Below are 27,367 nucleotides of genomic sequence, written 5' to 3' on the forward strand. Positions count from 1 at the left end.
GCTTGGCACATTTACCCCAAGTATTCTGGGAGCAGCCCCAGCAGTTTCAAGGAAGCTGCTCACAGCATCAGGTAGCATTCAGCAGAAGGGCAGCAAGGCCTGCTCCACGTTCACATGCAATGTACTTTCATGATCAATTCAAATTTCCTACAATTCAGCTTTTAACGTTTTACTTTCATCTCAGAAATTAAATGCAGTTTTATTATCATAGCTTGCTATTTTAATTTGCCTTATGTTAATTTGTGGGAAGGCAGTAAAGATACACAGAAAATGTGTTTGCATTCTACGAGAAGTACATTCCATTGCTCAGTCATTTGGAACATGAGTTATGATAATATGGGTAATTTCCATGACGGAAAGTAAAGACATGGGGAACACAGAGCAGAGAACCACAAACATCACCATACAGTTTAAACGTTTTTTTCCTCATCCAGATTTTTTCAGCAAAGATGTTTAAACAATAATATGTTTAGTAATAAGACATTTAAACAGTAATAAAGACATCTGAAGTACCTTTTGGGGGGACAGAAAGGGACACTGGGAGCTGTCTGAATTAGAGTTGCAACCAGATTTATAGGAAAATGCAGAGACCTTAAATACGGGTAGTACATTTCTACATAATTTAAGAAGTACCATACAATAAATAATTTCTCTTGAAAAAGAATTTGCTTGGCATGAAATGGAAAGGAATGTGTGTCTTGAATTAATTTATTTCAACCTGAAGCCCCAGTGCTGGAATAGGCAGGTGGTTGTTTTTCTTCATCTTCTGAAGAGAAAGACTGGATTTCAAAAGCAGTGAATTAACTCAGTTTATTAACTTCTGTCCTACAACCTCCCTGAACAAAACAGAACTAATGTCATGCTCTGCTTAGCCTCCAAAACATAAATGAGACGCCTAATAGCAAAGGAAGCAGTTTAATCATTAAGTAGAACAGAGTTAAGAAAATTAAATTTAACACCATTTTGGAAAACGCCAGTTCTTGTACCTGATTCTAATTAGCATCTGAAGCACTAAAGGGCAGGTTAATGCAGGTTAAATATTCCTCAGCACAGCATTCAGTCAGGATTCTGGGGCTTTGAAAGGACAGCTGCTTAAGTATTAAGAGGGGTAACTTCCCTTCTTTGAGGCCCACTGAAATTCCAGGAGGAAGAGATCAAAGCAGATTCTTTCATTAAAAATAGTGTGCCTTTCTGCTTCTCTCTACTGTAACTTGCCTCAGTGAAACGTCTTTATTCTAAATGGCTAGTGAGTTTGAATTATTTTACAATCATTTTTAAAAACCTATGGCAAAACATTTAGGAAAATACTTATTATGAAGTATTAGGCTGAGTCTTGGAAATATAAATTATAGAGTTAAGTATGCTTAAAAATCCACACTGCTAATAATAGAGATCTCACAGTTTGGTCTATTTTGCATACTTTTACAGGAAGATAAAAATTCTAAAACAAACACCTTCCCTCCTCACGAGCTTTCCACGCCGTAGACCATGAAGCAAACAGCTGCTATAATCAGCTTGGCCTGACTGAGTCACAAGTTAACCACAATGACAAGAAAAAGCATTTTGTAGTCCGTGCCATTTTGTGTACTGATTGGCCAGTACTGCTTTTGGAATAAACCAGCAGGATTCTCTGAACAGACAACTCATAAAAACACAGTATACTGTTCTTTATCAAGTAGGTATTGCTTATGCTCTTTACATTAAATTAGTGTGCTATGGGGTCCATGGGAGAAGACAGATCCATCCAGATCTCACTGTTAACGAGAACAGCTCTGCTTGTGTTCTGAACAGGACACCAGACATGCTGACTTACCATTAGTTGGGCTGAACCCATCCTCATTGGGATAATTTGCTGGTGCTACCTGGATAGTAGCAGAGGTTGGGAAAACCAGGATGTGTGTACAGGAGGCATCCTGAGGGGTATTCAGCTGAGATGACTGCAGGTTCAGTGCAGTACTTCGTCCAAACACTGATCCCATAGTGACAGCATCTTCCAAAAAAGAAGCAATGGCAGAGGCATTAATTTGCATCATCTTCAAAATATGCTTTCAATGTCCAATTAAATTTCTAAGAATCTAATCTTGATTTGCATGCTAATAAAAATGTTTAAAGGTTCTTATCTTAAAAAGAATAAACTACCAGAAAAGCCTGAAATTAAGATCACAAGTCATATAGATAACATTTAGCTATGTGAATTCCCATACACTACCCCACCTTTCCTTTCAAATTTGCTGCCCCTTAATCAAAGATTTGCTTGTTAAATGAGCAAGGCAAATTTATTTTGGACAGGCACATCTGTAGAACTCCAAATTATGCAATACACCTCACTTTGGTTGGCACTGAAAGAGACACAACTTGCCATCTACTTTCTCATGTTACAAAACCTCTGTTTTGAAAGTTATTCAACTTGGTATTTTTCAAGCTCATTTACTTTCTGTTCCACATAGTAAACTTTCCTATATAAACTAAAAACCAGGGTAGTTTGTAAGGATATCTCAACATATACACAAAAAGTATGTGCTTAAGCACATACAAAAAATAAGGAAAGGGGAAAAAAATGCAGCATGGAAGGGCCTCAAACTTCAAAACCTTTCAACTGAAGCCTATAGATCAATGCTTACAGAAGAATTATCTAAAAACATTCTTAAGTATAAGAAATGTCAAGCAGATTTATCCTTACTCCTACTTCCCTAGCCCCCAACTCTTTCATATGATAGACTGTAACAGTGTCTGCATTCCTCCTTGCATAATGGTTTCTACAACACATTTCAGCTAATGAGAACTGGGTGATTTGGAAACAAGACCTCCCCGAGGAAAAGGTCATCAGATTACCAGTGGCACAAAGTAATCTCTTCTCCTAGGAGTTAAGGCAGCAGACAACATAACCCTTCCTGATACTTTGGGAACTCTGCTGGCTCAGCTTATGTCCTACCACATTCAGCCATACCAGTCTTGTTGGGCTCAAAAGTCTCCCAAAATTGACATGCTTCTTATGTGCTACGTAAGATAAAAGAAGTTAGAACAGCTGGATAAAATTCACCTGGCATGACGACAAATGACCCCTGTGGCTCCATGGCAACTAAGCAGGCACTGAGGATAGAGGGAGAGTCTGCTGATGAGATGCCACACATGCGGCACACCTCCTTCAGCTGTTTGCTGATTGTCTGCAGGGAACATTCCCCAAGGAGGATACTCCAGTCTGAAACAAAGCAAATTTAGACAGAACAGATAATGAGGTTTCTAAAAATCCAGAACTTGCTTGCATAATGTTTCTTTTTTTCAGTGTTTTCATTTACATGGAAATCTTTTTAGGTACTGCACTGATTCTTTTTTGAAAAAGAACATCTGTTCTCAGCTGGCATGCAGCATAATTGTAACGCTTGAAATGTAAGCAAATAGGTATGAATTCACACACTGAACACAAAAGGAATTTTTTTAAGCCTTATAATAAGTAAAATACACTAAACAAAACAAAGTGAAGGCTTTGTTAGAAATCTTTCAGTGCTGTGGATACACCTTTAAGAAACTACATTTAGCTACTGAACTGACTTTCAGAAGGGTGTTGCTTACTAAACTCTGAGTTTGTCATCCTACCTTCATTCCACTTAACTCCCATGTAATGAGGGATAACAAATTCCCTTAACAGGGCAGGCAACATCCCTTCTTCCCTGCTGGATGGGTGAGGGCATTGAATTGGTGCTTCTTGCCCCTGGAGTAATTCTCTGTGCTTTTAGACTGAATTGTTATTTATTGTGCACTGTTTTTCTATTTTTTTCCCATCTTATGAAATACAGAATCTCTTACAGTAAGTTAAGTAGAGGAATTCACATCACATTCATTTATTACGATAAAAGGACATTCACTCATGAAGTGTCTGTGTTTGCCTGCCTAATTTCTCTTGCTGTTTGAATTAAGGAGACGAGTGAAGATGCAGAGCATCTTCTCAGAATAGTATTTTTTGGCCAATCAGACAAGAGCTGACTAGTGGCCACAGTCATTAGAGGAGGAAAAGGAGTTGCCAAATGCATCTACTAGTGAGAAGAATCACTGCTGAAATGAAGCAAGGCACTTCCTTCCCTTGCTACGTTAAGGGATCTGACCCTGAAACACTCCAGAGGTCCCTTTCTGTTCCATCTGAGCTGTTAGGAATGCTAAATCTTGGGAACTCTGTGGACTGCAGGGAGCCTTATTGCTGGTTTATGCCCATCATCACTTAGTTTTGTATACCACAGAAAAAAATATTTTTTAAAATTCATTAACCTCATTTGCAAGTATTTCTGTTTGAAAGTGAAGAATCACAACTGAATCCTGTTTCTGTAACAGGGCAACTACTGCTAGGTTGTGGCTGGACTTGATGATCTTTAAGGTCTTTTCCAACCTGAGCAATTCTATGATTCTGTGAAATCTTTTCCTAATATGACCAAACCCACTGCTGACTTCCGCTTGGAAATATCCTCTGCAAATGTTAGTTATGTTAGCACTCTATAACTTCCTGACAGGAGGTTGTGATGAGGAGGGGTTTGGCCTCTTCTCCCAGGTAACAAACAGGACCTGAGGAAATGGCCACAAGTTGTACCAGAGGAGGTTTAGGTTAGACATGAGGAAGAACTTCTTCTCTCAGAGAGTGGCCAGGCACTGGAATGGCTGCACAGGGAGGTGGTGCAGCCGCCATCCCTGCAGTGTTCAGGAGGCATCTAGATGAGGAACTGTGAGATATGGTTTAGTGCTTGTAATAGCAATGGTGATGGAAGGATGGTTGGACTAGATAATCTCGCAGGTCCTTTCCAACCTTGTGATTCTATTCTGTAATTCTATGTTAATCTACACAACATCTATAAGATGTGTGAGAGTAGCGTCAGGCCCAGTGTATAAACATGGACAGATTGCAGCAAATGCTTATAAAAAGCACTACAAAAATCCAGTGCCAGGATTGGATTATCAATCTAAATTTCCCAGCTTTAAAGGTTGGTGATCAACTCTGTAAATCACCCTGCTTTGCAAAACAACCAAGACCACTGGCAGTGACAGTGCTGGCATCACAGACCTTTTAACTCCCCATGGCCGAGGCGGCCGAGCCGCCCTATGACAACTCTCCAAGGCAGTGATGTCATCTGTACAATACCAATACACCATTCCCACAGCTTCTGCAGACCGATTTTACGTGCAGAAAACTTGCTCCTCCTTGACCTGTAGAATAACAGAGAAAAAAAAATACAAGTTACAGAGAATCGAGGATAATATTCAGATTTCTACTGTACACAGATACGTCACTGCTTAACATCTACAGGAGTTCTTGCAGCTCTGTAGAGTGCCTACCTTACCTTCCTCATATGAAGCAGAAAATCTGCCTGCTTTCAGTACTGATATTGCAATGGTAGTGAGAGGTGTCAATATGCTGAGCAACATACAAGTTCTTGAAGGTAAGATTTGTAGGTAGCATTTGTGAAACAAGTGTAATACAACAACAACTTCTCTCTCTCTGGTCTGTAAGTTCATACTATAAAATGTCAATTTAAACATGATCACAGCTAACATTATTGTGATCACAACAGGAAATACCACTAGAATGGGATGTGCAAGAAAGAAATGCAGTGAGGGATGATGGTGAGATTTGATAACTACAGAACTAGATTTAATGCCAAAAAATCAAGGTTTCTACCTGTTTGGTAAATCAATATTAACTATGCAGGTTTCCAGCAATTCACCATGAAGATCCGTGCAGGATGCCAGCAGCCAGCGCTGATCATGAGACAAACAATAGCCAACAAAAAGCACGTTGTATTTCTGACTGGCCTCTCCAAATGTTTCTCCCAGCTCTGTCTGTTTGTCCTTGATGGGTGCCAGTATGAAAGGAGGTGAGTATAGCTGGATTGGGCTAGGCCTCTGCAATAAAGTCAACAAAACAATCAGCAGATATATTTATAACTGCTTTGTGCAAGAAGTATACAACATAGATTGGCAGCAAGTACAGAAAAATATGAGTTTGAAACAATGGATAGGTTGAAGACATTCATAGTCAAAGGAGATTCTGGAAAAAGGGGTGACGTAGACAAATCATTCCTGCTAGTTAAAACTGATGTAATTCAAAACTTACTTATCTAAGGACTTCTTTTTATATATAGGGAAACTATGGAATGAAGCAGCCTTTGCACAAGCTGCTATCAATCTCCAAGACAAGGAGGACATGAAACCTGTACTTCTATATATTATTTGCTAAAATTGATGGCATCTTCTCACTTTTGTCCATTCACATACTGACTGCAGAACTATGGATGCAATTTGATGTGAGGAATCAGGGAGTTAAAAACAATAAAGGCAGAGCTCAAACTATTTCTTTCCATCTGGGCACTAGTTATATCATACTTTCATGAGCATTAGGCATGATGTCTGAAATTCACTAAGTCTCTTTTATCTCAGTTTCCTTTCAGAAATACTTTGGTCTTTGATACAGCTGAACATTGGCCTGCTAATTAATCAGATCCTCTGAATGCATTATACTGCTTATCTTTAAGAAATAAGCCACCAGCAGCCCCTCAGAAATCTAACCTGTAGGAGTCTGTAAGAAATCAAGGCCATTTAATAACATTTAATGATAAGAGGAGGCAAGTTAGTATTGTAAATAATACCACGTACAGTTCTCCTACTGAGCCTAATAGCAGTAAATCATTAAATCTGCCTTCTTTTTCATCAAATCATGGAAGGCTTAGACTAGAAGGGACCTCCTTCTCAAAGCAGGGACAATAAGATAAGGTTACCCAGGGCTCTGGCCAGGCAAATTGCCTGAGCAACCTGTCCAGTGTTGGATCACCAATGCAATGACTGAGCGTTTTAGGGTTAGGGTTTTTATATAAACTGAATTTCCTGTATTTCAGTTTGTGCTGCCACTTCAGCCCTCTCGGCCTCCCCTCAGATGTCAGATCTGTCCTTTCATCATCTCCGTGGCCTTTTGCTGGATATGCTTCAGACCCAGTACTACAGGTGTGGTCCCAGCAGTACTGAGGAGAGGGGAATAACCACTTCCCTGGCTCAGCTGCCAGCACCCTTGCTAATGCAGCACAAGGTGCTGCTGGCTTTGCTGTAAGGGCACATTGCTGGCTTACATTCAACTTAAATAAACGGGGCCCCAGGTTATCTTCTGCACAGTTGCTTTCCAGATGGGCCCCAAATCTGTCTTAGCTTTACAACTCCACTCTGGAGAAAAAACACCATGGGCCTGACAAGACATAATTAACAATTTAGATATAGCCAGGGTATTTTCCTAAATTTTCAGGCAAAGTTTGGCAGTTTGCAGTGCAGATGGAGAGCAAGTGCATGGAAAAACAGAGAGAAGAGACATCTCATTAATGATGCTAAATGCAAGCAGCTGCTCATGAAAACATTTACCATCCTATTCCTCTGGCTTTTTTTTTTTTTTTTTTTTTTTCCTGAAGAGACCTTCAGAAATTTAAATACGAAATGCAAAATGCAAAGTGCAAGGTAATAAAGTTTACACTATTTTCCTGGTATCATTTCTGCTTATGACATTTTGTACAAGTATACCTTGGCAACAGTATAGGAACATTCATTAAATGGAGGGAGACACTTGCAGGGGTCTTGCAAGTTTATTGCTCTTCCCTGTACACACAGCTACACTGATGTCAGACCACTGCAACTTGCTGCAGAATTCATCCTGTGGAACAGGCATCCTTCTGATGGAAGAATGAGGTCAGAGTGCAAAGAGGATATGCCTGGGGTGCTGCTGCTTTCAGACATCTCCATTGACTGCTTCTGATTTCATATCAGTAATGAAACATACTCATATTTTGATTTTATGATTATTTTGAAACTAGGTTTTTAAACTCTAACAAGCACATCTTGACCCCAAGGTAAGTGCTGAAGTGCTGTGCTGGCTCATTAAATTAGATGAATCAGTTACTGTTATCTTTCGAAGAATGAGAAATATTCACAGAAAGTAGGATGGGTTATTATCCTTTTGAAATCCCTGATATTCCAAAGACAGGGCTTGAATATTTACAGTTTAAAAAAGCAGATGAAAGATAAGCCCACTGAAGTAGGGGGATTTCTCCATTACTTCAGAGAATCAGTATAATATACATAATTATGCACAGCAAATTATTTCATATATAGGCATGCATATACAAATGATAGACATAAATACTTTCTTGTAGGTCTAATACAGACAAAAATTACAAAATATCTCAGAATCCCAAAGAACATATCTTTTCTCTTTCTTTACTCAAAGTGTAAATTCAACCTCTTACTTTAATTCAAAACCTTAAGCTTGACATTTTTTGAAAGCAAGTAGTCTGGGATATTTCTTACTAATTTCTATTTAGCATTATCTTACCTTTTCCCTTTGAAAAAATACTTCTTTCTTATTAAGTGATTACAATTTATTAGCAAGCTTTTATTCTCTTGACACTGATACTGACCTCTGGATTTTTGAGGGTCATCTCGATGCTGGCAGCTGGCCCAAAGCCTGTGAGAGACTTGATGTGAATCTGTGTGGGCAATGGCCTCCTGCATTGGCAGTATACTGAAAATGCCAAAGACTTCAAGTGCTGAATGTAGAAAACCTGTTCGTCCTTCATTGTCTGCAGCATGTACTGGCAAGGCACAATCTGTATAGTTCATATAAACAATAAAACATGATTAAACGTCTTCAAAGAGCTGTTCATTAATACCAACCTCACCCAGACTAACACATCCATGATACTTGGCCTGTTGCATTCATTTATTTTCATTATTGTGCCAGTTATTCCCCATCTGGGCTGCCACCTTTTTGCATGAACGATGGCACCAGTCACTGGCTATATTCTGCCATGCAGAAGTGCTGTTTCCATTACAGTGATATATTTTAAGGTTGTGAAATTTCAGCTAAGAACAAAGATTTGTTTGCTGTTCATACGTGAATCAGCACTACAGTATCATTCTTACTACTGTAGAGAACAGAACTTAAATGACAAGATTTTCTGTAGTTTGAGAACCTTCCAGTAGCTGGGCTTTTCCAACACTGTGAATTGTAATACGTATGTATACATAATTTGGTTTGGTATATTTTGAAAGAAATTTTGAAAGAGCATGCAGCTCTTGTTCATTGCTGGTGAAAATGCAAAGCTAATGGCAGTGATTGCCATTGAGTTGAAAAAGAGTGTTTTGTAGCTGAGAATGTGCTGTATCAAATAGTGTTATTGTGCTCTCTGTATCTGCTGTAGTTTCCATAGAAATAAGTAGGAGGCATTACTTTTGGAGCGATCTAAGTGCATACCATGTACAGCTGTGAGAATACTGGGCTGGTGAATACATCCCTTAGTAAAAATTGCCTACTGTTCTGACTTCAGACTTGTAAAATGCCACATATTTTGGGAATCAAACAGTAAGTGCCCAGACAATGAACAGCACGTATCAAAAGTCTGCAAGCCCATTCATCAGTTGTCCAACATAGACTAAGACACAATTTCAGAATGCAGGCTACATATTCTTGTTTTTTTTGGCTACTGCAGTGTCAGTAGCTATCAATATTTTTAGCATCTTCATCTCTATATCAATTAAATTGCCAAAAGACTGCCACAACTTGCAATTGTGACTGATTTTCAGTTCATCCCCACACACTGAGTGTTTTGGTGACAGTTTTCCCTCATCCATGCATTAATGATGCATTAAAGACACCATGAATTCTAATACAAAATTATTTAATGCAATTAGTATAGTTCAGATCTGAGGAATATGGAAAAGCTGACTAAGTATTAAGTCTGTGAGTTATCTTATGTTTGTGCTTGCCTCGGTTTTGGTGTTGGTTTGGGGTTTTCGTTTGCGAAGAAGGAATTGAGAACTGAGTACCAAAGAAAATATTCAAAAATGACAAATATTTGCCCAATATTATGCCCAACTTGAGATGTTACAATAGCTCCTGATTCATCCTTTAATTAAAATGAAATATTTTTAAGGCAAGTTGTGCATAAGTGAAAAAGGCATTCAGAAATTCTTCACATGCTGCTTCTTGCACATGCAGCACACATGCATGCACAGCTCGTAATTTCTAGCTTCCCATTCTCCTTTGCAGTTATTTAGGCTGAACTTCTAGCAGTGAAAGAAGAGGCATGGCAAAATGTAGCCAGTCTGGGCAATAGGCCAAGCTCTGTTTCTGACTACACAAATTCAATTCTTGAGTAATTCCATAGTAAGTAATTATTATTATACGCCAAGTTACATGGTAAATTATTTTTAAGAAGCAGATAATAACAATACTACAGTTAAATTATGCATTAAATGTCTGGTTGCACATACCTCTTTTGGATTAAACAGTATAATTCAGAGTGAATATAAAAAGCAAACAATTTAACATGCAAAGAAATTAAAGGAGAAAATGGACTTTTTTCCCTTGGCAATGGCTACTCAAGTTGCAAGTTAAACAACAGACATCCCTCTTCAGAAAGCATCTACTGCATGTGATTGCTGAAGCCATGCAACACATTTGTTGCAAGGATACAGTGGCTGCTTTAAATTAATCTCATCATCAAAACAAGTACGAGCTTTTGCTTCTAACTATGTAATTTGTAACTACTTCTGAGATTTTGTATATTGTCCTGCGTTTTGTCTCCTTCAGTACAACAAAAATAAAAATACGCTGTGATAGAATGACTCCCACATAGGAAGATGCAGAATGAGGTAGAATTACCTGGAGAATGAAAGAATTCCTCATATTCTCAGGCAAGTTATCCAGCATTTCTGTGTAGCATCTCATCAAACTCAATAGCCAAAAGTTGGTTGAGGCCGATTCTTCATCTGCGGTGTAGGTAAAAGGATCCACCATGTAGATGACAACTGCTGGAGGATAGGCATTGCTGTCTGCAGACTCCGGTTCAGTGGGAATCCCTATTCTCTCTCTCTCTGTAACACTAGAGATACGTGTGTTGTTACATTCAAAGGTACATTAGAGTTGTTTTTGGAGTAAAGCTTGAGAGGTCGAAGCAGGGGACTAGTAAGTGATTCTTGTGTTCAGAAACAAAACTAAAAACAACAGCAGTGATTGAGGAAGGATGACTTTTACTCACAGGCACTTAATTCAAAGCACTCTTTGGAAATGATGCATTAAAGACACCATGAATTCTAATACAAAATTATTTAATGCAATTAGTATAGTTTAGGTCTGAGGAATATGGAAAAGCTGACTAAGTATTAAGTCTGTGAGTTATCTTATGTTTGTGCTTGCCTCGGTTTTGGTGTTGGTTTGGGGTTTTCTTTTGCGAGAGAAGGAATTGAGAACTGAGTACCAAAGAAAATATTCATGGAGACTGAAGTCCTCTAATTAGTTACAGAAAAGGTTCCCTTGGCAATGGAGGGAGCAACTGAATGTTTTTAACTTTGTAAAATACTCCTCCATGCCTCAACCATGACGGGGAGGCCCAACATCTGTAAGTGATAAAAGCAGCTCAGACTCATTCTGTCAGAAACCCCACTGCAATTGATAGAAGTATTTTGCATAGATCTAGTGAACAGATGTCTTAAGAATAACCCAAACTAGTACAGGATGTGGGCTTTTCACTTAAGATACAGGAACTCCACAACATTCATCATAACTATTAGTAATATGCATTATTACATGTAATGAAAAACATGTTCACTCAGGAAGTCACATAAGACGTTAAAAAACATTTTCCTAATTTTTATGTTTGATGGATGACTATAATAAGGTCCTCATTTTCAAGTAACAGGAATACAACCCTTCTTTCACATGGGTTTCACAATGTATCTGCACATAAAGCACTTGCAATACAAGATATTTAGGGGAAAAAAAAACAACACTATGGATCTTATTTTGTTTCTGTTAATATTACAGGCATGACAGAGTTGCCCACCTAAGAGGTGTTAGGTGCCACATGAGATATCCTGCAGTACCAGTCAGTAGGGAGATGGAGCTAGCAGACATGGCACAGAACTTAAAACACCTTGTGTTTTTCTTGAAGTGCAAACACCATCCAGGTGGGGTACCCTAGGGCATCTCAAACAGAGCCACAAGAGCCATGTTCATGTAGCTGATTCAAGCTTAATTTCTTATATCGAAAAAAGAAAGTTATTTTTTCTGACTTCTCTCATCAGTAATGAGGGTAAATTTAGGTTGGGTATAAGGAAAAAGCCTTTACAGTGAGGGTGGTGAGCTGCTGGCAAAGGCTGCCCAGAGAGACTGTGGATGCCCCGTTCCTGCAGACACTCAAGGTCAGGCAGGGCAGGGCTCTGAGCACTGGATTGATCTGTAGGTGTCCCTTCACTTCAGGGGAGTTGTCAGGGAGAAGTCCCTTCCAACCCTAAAGATTCTATGGAGCTATGACTAGAAATGAATAAAAAAGAGCCCTGTTTCATTTACATCTGGACAGCAGTACTGCACATATCCAAGGCTCTTTCAAGGACTTAGAAAAACATTATGAGATGCATAAAAGCAGGAAAACATGGGTTTTATTTGTATTTTGAGTAATTTGAGCACTTACCCTTCCTGTCCTTCTTGTTGCTGTTGTGGTAAGTTTTGACCTGCTTCCGTGTCTCCTCCAGGACCCGTGCTTCCCTGTGAGCGATCTGCTGCATTTCCCCCAGTGCTGGTGTTTTGCCCTGAACCAATGTTCCCACTAAACCCTGGAGTAGGGGTAGCGCTCATCTGGTTAACGCCGGGTGTTGAAGAAGATGCTGACAGCTGTGGCACAGAGGATCCAGAGGATGAACTACTTCCTGCAGGAAGGCTAGTGGTCCCACTGTTGGGTGTGGAGTTAAAAGAACTGCCTGTCGGTGGTGCCCCAGAAGTGGAAAGACACGTTGAGTTTGAGGGTACAGGTCCAGTGTTCCCAGGTATTGTCTGTGTCTGGCTTGCTGGCGCTGGGGTTTGGTACTTCGGTGGTAGCAACAGGCTGCTGTCAAGCTGCAGAGTGGCTAAGTAAGGTGCTGAAATGGCATATAAAAAGGAAAGGACATTAATGAGAGTCTTAGATAAAAGTGAGCTGGATTAACCATAAAGTCATACAACTTCTTCTATGTCTTTTAGAGTATTCTAAGAATGTACAAAAGCTAAGTGAATATAATCTCCATTGTAAATATTTAGTTTGGAGTCCATTCTTCAGAGTTTCAGTTCAACTGATGTGAATCAGATGTCTGTAGAAACAGGACTGACTTTGCAAAGCTTTGTGGATCAAAGTTGGTACTGACATGTTATTAGCTCCGGTTTGACTACGTTAGGATAACAGCCCTACTTGGTGTTTGGCTCTGCCATCTATTACAGGTTATTTTCATCAGACAGAAGATCTGAAAGACCTTTTTACTTGAGCTACAATAACATCACATTTTAATGTAGTTATTTCTGTTCCTGAACGTCAGAAAAAGATATCACAGTGATCACTTTAAAATGCTGTGCACACGCTATGTATTTCTACATGTAAGCCTCGAGTTCTTATGTTAAGGAGTAACTTCTCCCTCTCAGTTTTGTGGTAAATTAAAACTAAAAGCAGAATGGATATAGAAACTTGATTATTTGAGATAAACAAGCCCTATTGTGCTCTGCCAAACTTTCCTCAAAGGATGGATGAGGCATTCAGCAGTCTGTGGAACTGAGCAGATAATTCTCATCTCCATACGCTTTCACAAACTTCCTTTTCCAACACCAGGTCACCAGTGCTCTCAGTAAGCAGACTTAAGCACAGTCAGTCCTTTCCCAGAACGAAGGGAGTTCAAGAAACCATTCACAATTCCCAGCTTTTTAAAACAAAGGGTGGTTTGTGCATTTCAGCTCAAGTTTAGATGTGTGTGCTCTGTGATCACTGCCTATCTTGCTAACCAGCACTGTCTCAGCAACACTTTGGATTGGGTCCCTGTCTCAGGCTAAGATCTTATTTCTCAGTCAAGTATGCCATACATGTCACACTGCCTTCTGAAATGGAAGAAGACAAAAACTGGGAGCATCAGAAATGTTAGATAAGGCCAGGGACTGCTCAGCCAGGACCTGTTTTCTGATAGCCCAGCAAACTTCTATACATTTTTTACTTCATTCCACAATCTGTCATCCAACAAGCACATTTGATATATGTTATAAAAGCATAACCAGAGCAGGTAGCCATAAAACACCTCCTTTTTAGTCTTATAGAATGTACCAGTATGTTCCAGGAAGGAAATAAGCCTACATGTGGTCCAGAGGAGACAATGCCTTCCACAAAGCTGTTCAAAGTATTATCTCACTTATAGAGGAAACTGTAGGCTCTTTTTTTTCCACCTGCATTAACTCATTCTTCCTTTGCAGTTTTAGTGATCTCATCTTTAATTTAAATAAATCTTATGTTTGAAGACACCATGTACATCCCTCTACAGTGATATATCCCATATGAATAGCATATAACTGAGATCAACTCAGTCAGGTGTGGAACATCTTTGACACGCAATGTCTTACACCAAACTGACTTCTTAGAAAAAGTAATAATTTGCTTTTGAATCTTTAGCATGACCACCAGACTGATAAATAAGAGCAAACTTTCTGAATAGACAAATTTAACCAAGAAGCGATTAAGGAAAGATACAACACGATCATATGCTATTTCTAAGCAGATCTTAATCCATATCTTAAGAGAAACTCCCTTGCTTCCAACAGCTGCAAATACCCTCTAAAATACCTTCAGCCAACCACTAGCACCCTGGCACACTTACCTAGGTGATGCCGGCAAACTTGAGCGTAAAGTTTGAGCCTGGAATGATTGTCGCACTCCTCAGTGCCCCAGGGCTGGTTGAACCATTCGCTCACCAGCTCATCTGTCAGCTTTTGTGCCACAGTCTTTCCCACCCGCATAATCCCATCACGTAACACTTTGCAGATTGGTTTGTGCTGGCCAAGCCTACACATCTGGTGAGGAAAGAAGAAATACTTGTCAGTAGATGCTGAGCACCCTAAGGAGTTACACAGAGTGGTTTGTAGCTTAAGATCCATATGACCAGCACACTTATGGCGACTTCCTATTAAACATAAAACCCAAAGATAATTCAACAAAGGGTTGAACTGAAGGTTACAAAACAATCTTGTCATTCAATAGCACGCAATGACCATGATTAAACAAAGAAAAAGATAACAGCTGCTTTCATCCACCCCTTACTCTGTAGATTTGATTGGGTCTCAGTGTGTAAGATTGCAACGGTATCAATACTGGTAGTGCACCCTCTGAAAATTTCAATCAAATAAGGTATGTTCCCAAGCCATGCTCCCCATCCCATTCACTGCAATGGTACAGAGGCCAGCAAAGCACAAGAGATTAATACATTACATAGAAAATATTCTTCTGCTGATTATAATGAGCTACTGCTGATCACAGTGAGTTCCTGCTGAACTGACCAGCACCCTGTATTAAACAGTGGTTTTAGCTCTTTATAGTTTGTTCATCTCAGTGATGTTTGAGGAGTATCTGATGCAGATTTAGCTTATCCAGACAAGCTACACAAAAATATTCAGTTGATACTACTGAAACACCAACCACCACTGCACATGGCTGTATTACAGGAATGAATTTCCTTTTCATAACGGAATTAAAATCCTAACAGTATAACTCAATTAGGCTTTTTGACTCTGAAAGTGCAGAAAGTCCTCAAAGAAAATAAATCTGTATACAAATAATTGTTTAACAACTGAGGATGTTTCACAGGGAACATTCAGCAAAGCAGAAATGATGCATAAATAAGAAATAACTCAGCGAAGTTTTTCTTTCCAACCTCATATACAGCACTCAAGTCCCTGAAGAAAGTTTTGGCTCCATCGAGCAAGGCCTCATTTTCTGGACACACCACAATATAGGCGACATCCCGATGGCCCCCGTATGGGTCTAGCAACAGCCTCTCCCAGAATGGCAAGGAGAATGGAGAGATTGTCAGGAAGTCCTTGTCATATCCCACCAGTAAAGTTGGGATTGGAAGAGGCTCAGGAGATTCCTCGGAGCCTTAGGAACAAAAAAAGAGAAAAAGAAGATGACGTTAAAATAACTGGTTTAACTGCAGTGGGTTCTCTGATGAAATACTGGAAACCACCAATCCCTTGCTACATTTTATACCATACTCTAAATACATGTACTACCCCTCCTGAGTCTCAATGTTGCCGACTTAGAAGAGTTTTTCACTTTGTCATAACCATAACCAAACCTCACCAGTGCCTATTCAACCAAAAGCAGTAACATGAATCCAATAAAATCTGATTTTATGGAGCAGCCTCCAGCTGGAGGTGCAAAATTACCGAATAAAATGGTTAGCCAAAAATTAATCCTAGGGCATATATTAGTAAGCAAAGTTATCCTAATCCAACAAAACTGCCTTCTGTTCCTCTCCATACTGAGGCACTCTGATGTCACAGCTCACAGGTCTACCATCAAGTTCAGCACACTATCCTCCAGTCACTGCTCATTAGAAAAGATACTATTGAAAAAATCCAAACAAAAATAAGCTGATAGTTTCTGCAGAGTATAAACCCACTTCATTAAAAAGTCAACATTCAATAAAAATTGCTGAATCTGTACCAAAGGCTCTGCTACTTACTATATAGCAATTCTAGTTTTGTACTCTGATAATAGTTGGCAGATGCTAACTAACTCTTAAATTTACAAATGCTGGATAAAGCATTAGATTAGAAATACTTCTTATGAAGCAAAACAGCTTTAGACAGGAACTGCAGTTACACAGAACTGTCCTAGCCTCAAAGAGAAGTAGCAATACATCAAACACCAGCAGAGGGAACATGAGGCACAACAGAACAGAGGAAAAAAACTGCCTAAGCAAGACTGCATCAGTTAAAATTGAAATAAGCTGCAAGCAAGCAATACCCATCTAAAGGTCAGTCATTATTATCCAAGCATGCACATACAAAACCTATTTTGTAATGCGTATTTTTGAGAAGCATGAATTGCAGCTTGGAAATACTTTAACTGACACACCGTACAATGAGCGTAACTCTATGGAGAAACTATGCATTTTTAGTATTTGGAGGGTTTGAGCATTGGCTCAGGAACCTCCCCTTCCTTTATTATCTGGTACAATTTTAACAGCTTCCTCTCTTTGTGTTATGTATATACAGTGCAAACCAAAATACAGACTCAGCTTGATTCTCACCCAGCAGCTCTGCACAGTGTAAATGTTTACTGTCTTGAAGGACAAAACCTCCGCTGCAGTATTCAAGCAATGTACTGCAGATGTCATTTAAGACCACTAAAATCTAACCAAAGTGCCTGCTGTTCACAGTGTCTTTTCCAGAACAAAGTGTACATACATTTTTAGAAAACTATACTTTCATCTCAACTGTTAAGCATATCACACAGTATTCGTACCATAGGTTCCTCGTCCCGCCATCTTATGGAACTGCTGCCATGTGAGTGGTCCCTGCACGTGCTGGATGTTCTCCCAGGTCCTTCCTGTTCGCTTCTTCTGGATGGCATCCTGGAGAAAGGGCTGCAGTGACAGCAGCATGCGCACCACATCCTGGGAGGAGAGCATGCTGATGTCCAACACTGCAAAACACAACAGAGCGCACATCATTTCCAGCAAGAAACAGAAAGATTTTTTTTCGAGGTGACAGCATTTTTTTCATTTATTGTTCCTTTGTAGTGCTCTTCACAGTGCCCATAAAAGCTGAATAACTCCAATTAGCTTAATGGAATTTAGTGTGGTGCTTTATGAAGCCATTATGGAAATAAAGCTGTCCTAATAGTCCTTTTCAGATACCTTTCAATGTTAGTTAACACTGCCTGTCTCCACTTCAGCTTTGTGAACCGATGCAAATTCTGAGATTTAGATCACTATGTCTAAATGCTAAGAACAACTGGACCACTATGGTTTTCTAAGTCATTTGTAAAGCTTTCAAAAACCTACTTTGATTCTAGAATGTTTTAATGCACTTCATTTCCCACATAAAGTTAAATTACTTTTGTCAAACACACTTCTAAAGTTCAAAGAAATCTGTTTGGATCCATACCATTGCTGTGAGGCCAAGAATGCACAGTGGCACTTCTTACTAGGGCTTCATCCACTTTCCCACCAGTGGGGTTATCAACGTACTGCCTGCCTTGCTCAAGGGCATTGAAGCATTCTATCCAGGAATCGTTACTGTCTGCCTGCAGTCTGTCATAACTCCAGTTCATACATGGGAGTGTCTGACGATTATTGGAGGACATGTAATCCAAGCAGCTCAGAGATGTGAAAGGCTGCGTGTGCTGATTCTGGAGGAGGAGGAGGAGGCTCATGGGAGGTTCCTGGGTCCTTCTAGCTCCCTCTCCCATCTGAGAGATCAAATTACTTTGACATATCATCAGTCGTCTCTCTGCGGCTTGGCCAATGTCCGAGGTCTTGCCAAAAATATCCAACTCATCCTCAATGAAGAGCCCAGAGTTGTACCCTAGTTTACGGTTCATAATAGCACTAAAGCCACAGGTGCAACGGTACTGATCCTCATTAGATGAATCTGGGATGTATAATCCGACATCTGCACCTTTAATATTCATGTTACAGGCGCATATACAGCAACTATCGAAGTTACGATCTTTGAAGATGTTCAGCACAGAGTCTGAGAGAATCAACGTCACGTAGAGGCTGTGGGCTTCTGGGATGGGCTGAACAGTGGCTGGTTCCACAGAATTCAGCGGTCGTGTTGTAGAAGGGGTAGAAGCAGGCGAACCTTGATCTGTGCTGTCATATTTTACAGATCCTTGACCGCTCGCAGTCCCCCCACCCCTGGGAGTCCTTGGGGTCCTGGGAGTGCGCGGGGTAGGGACAGAGAAGCGGGGAGTTGCTGGTGATGGCAGAACTCCTGCTCCACTGTTGCTGGCCGGAGCAGTGCTATTCAGCGTCACTGGTGTGTTCATCTGAGGAGTGTTCATCTGAAGATAGTCTTGGTCAGCCAAACTCCCAACACTAGGCACATTGCTACAAGGAATACAAGAGAAACAGTCATACGCAACAATCTGGTTGCTTGTGAAGACTGATTTCATCTAAACTTATGTTTACACACAGAAAGTCGATGAAAACCCAAAGGATTCACTGTAACTGCAGTAAAGGAACACCGTCAGACATTGTGCTCATAACCTTTTATACTTATGTCTCTTTCAAATAAAACTGTAATCCTCGCCTGTTTCTTATCAGTATGATAAAATGGGATCACCTCAGGCACTTAACCCTCCTAAAGATGATTCTCATGGGATAAAACTCAAATGCTCTTTAAAAGAATCTGTAGATAAATTATTAAGTTTTCAGGATATTTGTTAACTCTTCTAAGGAAAATGAGAAAAAATATTACTTATTGTTTTAAGCACAATTATCCGTAAAAAGATGTACATCAGTGGAAATTAAGAAAGTATTTCAGAGTCATGGAAATGTTACCTTATTTTAGAAATGATCACTTGAAACAGTTTTCAAAGTAACGCAGCATGTGGCATTTATATAAGGTATTGCCTAGTGGCAACTGATAATAGCATTTCAGGTACTACAAATGCAAGTGCCCACTCAGAACTACACAGCACAAAATGACACATCCCATGGCAAACCTTCAATCCTGTAAAGCTAAGAATCGTGTTTTTGGGGTTCTTGTCCTCAATGATTTTTATTACTCTCATCATTTGCTGTCAAACTTAAGTGACCAAAGCACAGTTTGCATATTGCCCTGACACCCACCTTCTCTCTGCAGTGACTCTTTATATCAAGTAACAGGTAACACAGAGCCAAACAGAACAAAAATCTTTACTTAACTCTTTCCAAGTTCCTAATAATTTGTTCATTTTTCTTGTAATGTCTTCATTACATATTAGGGCAAGGAAAAATTCTAAGGATGCAGTATGTCTCTTGATAGAAGAATGAAAACAGATCTCCTTTTCACTTCTGTTTTCAGAGTGCATTTTATGAGTTTTTTAAAAGGAGTACCACTGTAATGTTCTTGCAACTTGAAAAGGAAAACAGTAAAGACCAGATTTCTTACAATCATTTTATTACCTTGAACTGATGCATGTCCAACTCCAAGCAAGAGGAAAAAAAAAATGAACAAAGGTTTGAAGGAGCTCTGAATCTGAAGTACACTGAATGCCTCAGACTAACAAAAAAAGATGACCTAGAAACCTTGATTGGCAATCACCACTCTGTTGGAAGCCTGCAGTAAAAATTTTCACTCTAATTGGATTATATTGAAAATGAAAGGTTCTTTCCCTCAACAAATACCTGAAATTAATAACCAGCTCAGGCTGGTGAATCAGTCACTATTACAAAAAAAACCCTGAGAATTAGATTGCTCCCTGGGCACTACCAAGACTTTACAATTTCTTTTTTGCAATTCTTTTGAGAACACTGAAGGATCCTTTGGAGCTGGAAAAGGACTGACTTAAAGGATTTATAGACTGATTTAAAGACACAGGTACCTCCTCTAGAAAGCAGCGCAGTCAAGCATGGAGACCTTTGTACCACACCATGCCTTTTAAAAGATTTCATAAACTTAATGGTGGAAATTCTTGATAGCTTTGCAGATCTCCAGCAAAGAATTTCTTCCACAAACATTACTAATTTCTGAGAACTGAGTAAGGAACACAAGCTTTTATGTTAAATAACAGTGACTGCTTATAGGTCACAGCACTCTGGAAAGAGATGTGGTATCTTGTCTTTTGGTATTTAGAAAGAGGAAGATAAACTGCATCTGATCATTTTATTTCCTAACTTTACATTGCATTACACTGTTTTCCTGTTCCAGAAATCACAGTTAATTCTTGTTCATTCGTAAGAGTGCAGTGAACATATACTGTCCTAACAATTCCCAGAAAATGTTCTTAATTCAAATGTTCAAACAATCACAATTTTTTGATCTGACAGAATGACAGATTTGAAAGGTGTAAAACACAATTGCAGGCTATTTTATGGTTCTGGTGCTTAGCTAAATACTCATTAATATACTCAAGAGATTTAAATAACAAACTACTTGAAATGCGGGGATGACAAACTCTGTAATTCCCAACAACATAGCACTTACTTGTAGCCATCTCTAATGAAAGTGGCTGGTGGCAAAGGAAGTTGCTCAATTTTAGGAGGAACAGCCCAAGAAGGCCTGAAAACGCAGGCATCTGGTATCTTCAGAGGTAAGAGGCACTGACTTGGCAGTATCTTCAGTGGAGCAAATACAGAGGAGCCCACAAAAGGTTGAAATGATGGAACTTTGTGCACATACGAAAAATCCTGTAACATCCAAGTGACATTGTTTACAACACCACAGTAAGGTCAAACTTTACATTCACACAACTATTTTTCCTTAAAACTTGCTGTACTGTTTGAACCCTCTATAATTATATTTTTCCCCATCATTAAGTGTATTTATTCATTCTACGAAACATTCAAGAGCTGATCCTTCAAGGAAATTCAGCTGAGGCTCCTTGGTACACTAAGATACTGTATGGCTTTAACTCATGCCAGCACATTTCCCAGTTAGACTACACTCATTAAGGACGAGGTACATTTGAAAAGCAAATGGTGCACTGAAATATTCACATTATCTAACTTAAGGCATCTACTTTATGCACGTCAGAGGTTGATCTTTTCAAGACTTCCACACTCACAATGGAGAGGTTGAGTCATATTTTGAAGACAATTTATTTGCCTTTAAGTCAGCCTCTTGGAGCAACCCCCACATCGGGAATTAATATAATCCAACCAGTAACAGTGCACTCTTTACACTAGCATCACTTCTACTACTGGACATAAATAATCAACTGAACATTATATTAAATATTAAATGTAGTTCAGTCAAACTGGACTTCCAATGACTGTTATGCTTGTTTGCAGACAATGATGACAAGAACTTGAGCCAGAGTTTCTAAAGCTATGCCATGTTTCCTTCAGAAGAAAAGAACTAGTCCTTTTGATGCACTACTGCAAAGTAAAAATAATTATTAAATAACAGCAGTCTCTCAGAATTCCAGCATTTAACATCTCATTAGATATTTCCATTTTTCCCTTACACCTTGTACAGCGTTGAGAGATGAGAAATGTGTGGATCACTATCTCCAGCTGCTGAATACTCAGCAGAAGAAATCTACTTACATGTTCTCAAAATGATCAGCAATGGGTTTTGGTGCTTGTTTCCCCCACTGGTGTATATGAGCAGGTGTGACACACTTAAAAGCAGAGTAAACTGTGCTTGTTGGAGATGTTATCAGGCAGAAATAAAATGCATAGTTCAGCACTTCCAACAGCAATGACACCCTAAAATCTGTTCCCACTCAAAAGCTTTCAGCTGACCAAATCACAATACAGATTTCATTTCCAGGGCCAAATTATTCTAGTTTTAGAAAGCAGTTTATTTGGAAAACAGAATAAAACAAAGCAAGGTCTGTTACAAACCCTGCTATAAACTTTAAACTTCTATAATTGTATACAGATCTGTTGACATCCGAACTGTACAAAGATAGTGGACAACAGCAAAGCCTTTAGGAACAAGCTTTTTCTCATCATGCCTTCAAGTTCTCAAGTCAGGACAGAAAGAAGAAGAGGTCTTGCAATAACAAAGCAGACTTTCCAGGTGGCTGGCTGTCTTCACGAGGGGGACACTACAACTAACTTCCTCGCACTTCTGACTGGTCACAATTTGTTTCTATACATAGACATAAACCTCGAATACAGCAATCTTACTTCCACACAAGCACATACCTGAATGCAGAAAGTCACCCTGTGGTTCACCTGTGCTTTACTTTCAGTCTGCCTAAGTTATGCCAGAGGTGCCACGCAAGAAAAACTTCTCATTCACAGCTGACTAAATCATATATACTTAGGCAAGGTTATGTTTCAGTATTCTCACTTTGAGTTATAGCCACTTCTAGTCCATGCAACTACAAGCTGTGTGTGTATACCTCACTCAGCAGTGCCAATAACTAAAGCAAGTCCTCAGCTACTGCCAGCACTCGGGGGGAGCTGCTGCTGAGGAAAGAAATGGCTGCAGGAACAGAAGGAGATTTGGGACTGGTTGGGTCTGAAGGAGAGGAATCAGGTTATAAAATCAAAGGTTAGGGAATACCAGAAAGACAGTTCTTGTGTGTATCTCCCTATTGAATATCTGTGAACAAACAAGCTTGCACTGCTGCAGAACAAGGAAAAGCGCACTTCTAAATTAAAAAACTCTCAGCCTATATGCATGGAAATATGATAAAGATAACTTCTGATAAAAAATTGGCCAAAGAAGTTAAGAAATGCAGAATGCACACAATCAGGCAGAATGATTTTAACCTACCTGTTGACCTGCGCTACGGATGGAACAATGAAATACAAATCAATGTAGACCAGGTGCTTATGTTAAGTCTTTTCATGTGATGCTATGGAAAAATGGATACATCTGGATATGTAAAGCAGGGGAGGTGAGTACTAGTACCCCACAGCAGAGTCCCCATTTAAAAATACTTCTTTACTCAGATATACTATAGGACTCAATAGAGGAGTAACTATGTGACATTACCTGACCTGTGTTATACAGAAAGTCAGATAAGAATGGTCCCATCTGGCCTTAAAACTTGTGAAGTAACATCAGCTGAAGAAGAAACAGAGCAAGTTCAACCCCTGGGCTTTCTCAGTGATTTTCAACCCTAACCAAAAAAGGCAACATTTCAGAGAGAAAAAGGCAGCCTTTCTACATGCATGATTTTATCCTAGCTGTATCCCCAGAGACTGGCAGCAAGGAGTGGCTATACATAAAAGATACAGAAAAATTATCTGAAGAAACAAACCATATAAAAGCTACATAGTCACAAGTACCATGTTTTTCAAATAAGTTCACTCTTTCTGTTAGGCATAGGGCTCATTTCACATACAATACTGTTTGTTTCCTGAGAGCACCCAAAAACATTACAAACATAAAATTACACCTATTATATGAGAAGAAAAGCGCCTATAGTTAAAATCAGAGAAACAATTACAAGCTCTTTTACTAGAGAATTTTTCTGTTTTTTTTTTCCAACTAAAGACCAATACAAACTTTATATGGCTCTAATTCCCATTTGTTACAGTAGCCTGCTAGGCACACTACAGGTGACTTCTTTATAAAAATCCAAACATATGAAGGTGAGATTATGAAAACACCCCATGTGTGGTATGTTACCTTAATTTCTTCAGGTTTAGGGCTACCTAATCCATCTTCCACCTCCATTTTGAACTCAGCAAGCTGTGTTGGAACCATGCTGACCATGGGACTTTCCATCATTCCCAAGGTGGTTACCGTCTCTGAACTTATTCCATCTTTATAACTCATTACTGGGGAGAAGGCAGGGTGTTGTTCTAAAGAAGGTGGTGTTGGGAACATCCTTTGGAGATCCGCCACAGCTAAATATGATGAAAAAACGTACTGTTAATCATTACAATACTCAAGAAAGCCCAATAAAACACAAGGAGTTACTCACTACTAGCTCTTGTTCTGTAGGTTAAAACCTAGCAAAGATTCTATAGACTTAGTACAGTTCTGACACCTGTATAACTCAAGGCTTAGAAGTTAATTCCTAGGGATACATCCCAAAAATTTCTAGGGACGCTTTACAAACTTGATGTTCAGCAGAAACAGCAAATTGGTAGACACACAACTTTAAACAGGCAGGTTTTTTAATTAAAAAACCCACATATATATATATTCTTAACAGAAAAGATTACGTGATGTGAATGGGAAGTTCACCCCAGGAACTGCTACTAAGGAGACAGAATAGTTTCTTCTCCCTTTAGGGCTGACACTGAATCTCAAAGCAGAGTCTTTTGGAATAAGCATGCACTTAGCTGTGTTTTTCCACTGACATACAGACACTGCAGTCTCATTTGGTCCATAGCAACATAACTCCTGACAGAAAAGATAGGCTACTGTTGCTAACACAAACATTTCTGACTGGAAAATACTCAATTGTGGAAATCAAAACCAGTGAAACATAGTCTCAAAAACTAACTGGAAATAACAAAGTGATGAAATTAAAATTAGATAGAGTATCTGAGTACATATACAAAGAGCAAATTGTGTTTTTGTAGGATGCTACAACCACATGTCCTGTCTCCACTCTTAACTTAAAGAACCAAAAAATCTTAATTTTGTTCTTTTGTGCAAAGAGATGAGACAGCCAGCCTCCTATTTAATTCTTCAGACAAAGTGGAACAGTTTGAATGGGTGAAGTGCCCCCAGAAATAGAGTTCTGATGGAAACAGCAGTGAATGCTGAACCCAACTGTTCCACAGCCTGGAGCAGCAGAGTAAATTAATTGGCAATGGCTGATTCCTATTCAGTGCCTTTTTTTTCTTTCTCAGTCTTACTGTGAATGAAGACTTGAAAACAACTTAGTGTTGTCCTGATAAAGGATTAGTAAATGTTGAAAACAGCTTCAGTGGAATGGAAAAAAACATTTTCCATCCAATGCTAGTACAAAGTCTAATCTTCAGGATGCCACTTGGATGAAGTGTTGCCTCTGCTGCTCAAAGAGAAGTGTGCTTCAGGAAGCAGAGAAATGGGACAGGAAAAAGGGTTAAAACACAATGTAGTCAGTAGGACTTCATACAGTGTGTAACACATTTCATTTCCCTGCAGATACTGCTGTGCCTGGACAGCCGGTGTCAAGGGGAGAGAGCTACAGAACAGAAGTGGAGTGTATCTATATAACTTATTTCATGCAGCTCTATAGTATGTATTTCGCTCATATTTGAGCCCCCGTTAGCAAAATTCTGCAGTGCAGAGTCATAAAAAAGTTTAATTACAAAAAATTCCCAAACCCTACAGCAACAGGCTAACTATCATTATTCATTTTCATATGTGTCATGCTTGAAAAAGCTTTGCATATTTTAAAAAGCTATGGATCAACTAAACCTGTCAAAATCCAATCTCTGTATACTCCAGACTTGTACATTTGAGTAAATCAGCACAGCTTTTATGGGTGCATAAAACTCTGACTCATCTCCTTCACACTGTTATTTTTTTTTCCCCTCAATTTGTCCTCATTACCAGATAAAGTTAATGAGAAAGCATTAAAGAATGATTTGCAGAGAGATTTGATTTCTGCTTGTAGAGGCCACAATAATCAAGCATTCTTCCTTTTTGCTGCTAAGTAATTCATTATCTGACTGGTTGGTATCACACCAGAAATTCTCATCTTCCTCTTCCGACACATGCAAACACTTATATATATAAAAATCTCAGGAGAAATGCTATCTACGTAAATAATGCAAGAAAACCCATACATCTCAAGAGAGTAAAAGCTATAATTTTCAAAAGCTGTTGGCACAGTCCTTACAAAAGAGCCCTATTGTTTTAATTTGCATATTTTAGTATACAGTTCTATTTCTGCATTCCCTGCACTTACTCTGGTTTGTGCTACATATGTAACACCTGCACAAGCATCATTTCTACCATTAACATCTCCAAGAGGTTCACAATGTGTCTTCAGTTAGAAGCCAGTACTTCTACTGTATTCTAGGCTCCTCCACACCTAAATTAAATCCTGAAGGTGATTTTAGTCTGAATTCATTCTACATCAAATGCATACCATATGTTGCAAGTCACACCTTACATTCTGAATAATTGTATAAGGAATGACTTATACTAAAATATGAGGTACTGCTGTAAATGAATAAATGAGATTAAATATTGATTTGAGAATACAAGGGTAGTTTCTAAATGAAGATTTTTAACAGCTCCCTTCTGTGTCTGTATTATAAGACAACACTGTCGGAAGCAGAGCATCACAAATCTCTGTAGGCACATTAAAAATGTATGTCTATATTACCATCCTGTGTTTTCATTAAAATACTCCCACCCTATTTTACTGTTAGCATCTAGAATCACAGAACAAAATAGGCACACTGGCTTTGAGTTCTGAGTAAGTGACACTGCAAACCTTCTATAAAAAAGGCAGCACGGTAGCAAACCAGAAGATTTTAACTGTAAAAAAGTGGTAATCAATTGATGCTACTTACTTGGTGGGTAAGGTACTGCTGTTCTACCATCCTTCCCCACTGGGCGCTCCTCAGACCCCACCGCAGGCATTTTTGATGACCGAAGAGCTGGTGATACAGCCTAAAAGCAGAATAATTACATACCACACTAAAAACCATACGAAATAGTAGAAATCAAAAGCTATTAAAAACTGAAAACTCTCCGAATGAGATTTAACAAAAAACATCTTAAGTGCAGTTTCTGTGAAACCACAGAACAGGAAGAAGTGTAAATAAACTGGTGTACATGGAAAGTACTGCCAAGAACCAGACGTTAGAGATTTAAGCCATGTTATCTACTATCAGTCCATTTAGGATCCCGCTTTGTAACATTACGCCCATATTAGATTAAGCTTACAAAGAATCCTGATTACTTTTTTCTGGTAATTGATGTAAATCTCCTTTTCCC

The 27,367-nt window shown here is 39.1% G+C and overlaps 1 protein-coding gene across 5 annotated transcripts in view; it reads right to left on the reverse strand.

Annotated features, from left to right (window-relative positions):
• MED13L (mediator complex subunit 13L) overlaps positions 1-27,367 on the reverse strand; it is a 178,362-nt gene that overhangs the window by 9,902 nt on the left and 141,093 nt on the right. For all 5 annotated transcript variants that reach the window (XM_031592083.2, XM_090152604.1, XM_090152605.1 and 2 more), the window contains 14 exons: positions 26,941-27,040; positions 24,104-24,324; positions 20,996-21,198; positions 17,969-18,915; positions 17,325-17,504; positions 15,727-15,950; positions 14,677-14,869; positions 12,486-12,930; positions 10,679-10,898; positions 8,433-8,621; positions 5,660-5,883; positions 5,045-5,187; positions 3,041-3,199; positions 1,814-1,990 (listed from right to left, as the gene is read on the reverse strand). In XM_031592083.2, the coding sequence (XP_031447943.2) occupies positions 1,814-1,990; positions 3,041-3,199; positions 5,045-5,187; positions 5,660-5,883; positions 8,433-8,621; positions 10,679-10,898; positions 12,486-12,930; positions 14,677-14,869; positions 15,727-15,950; positions 17,325-17,504; positions 17,969-18,915; positions 20,996-21,198; positions 24,104-24,324; positions 26,941-27,040 (3,625 nt within the window). The remainder of the gene's footprint in view (positions 1-1,813; positions 1,991-3,040; positions 3,200-5,044; positions 5,188-5,659; positions 5,884-8,432; positions 8,622-10,678; positions 10,899-12,485; positions 12,931-14,676; positions 14,870-15,726; positions 15,951-17,324; positions 17,505-17,968; positions 18,916-20,995; positions 21,199-24,103; positions 24,325-26,940; positions 27,041-27,367) is intronic.

Source organism: Phasianus colchicus, chromosome 18 (genome assembly GCF_987193195.1).
Source record: "Phasianus colchicus chromosome 18, bPhaCol1.hap1.1, whole genome shotgun sequence".
Lineage (NCBI taxonomy): Eukaryota > Metazoa > Chordata > Aves > Galliformes > Phasianidae > Phasianus > Phasianus colchicus.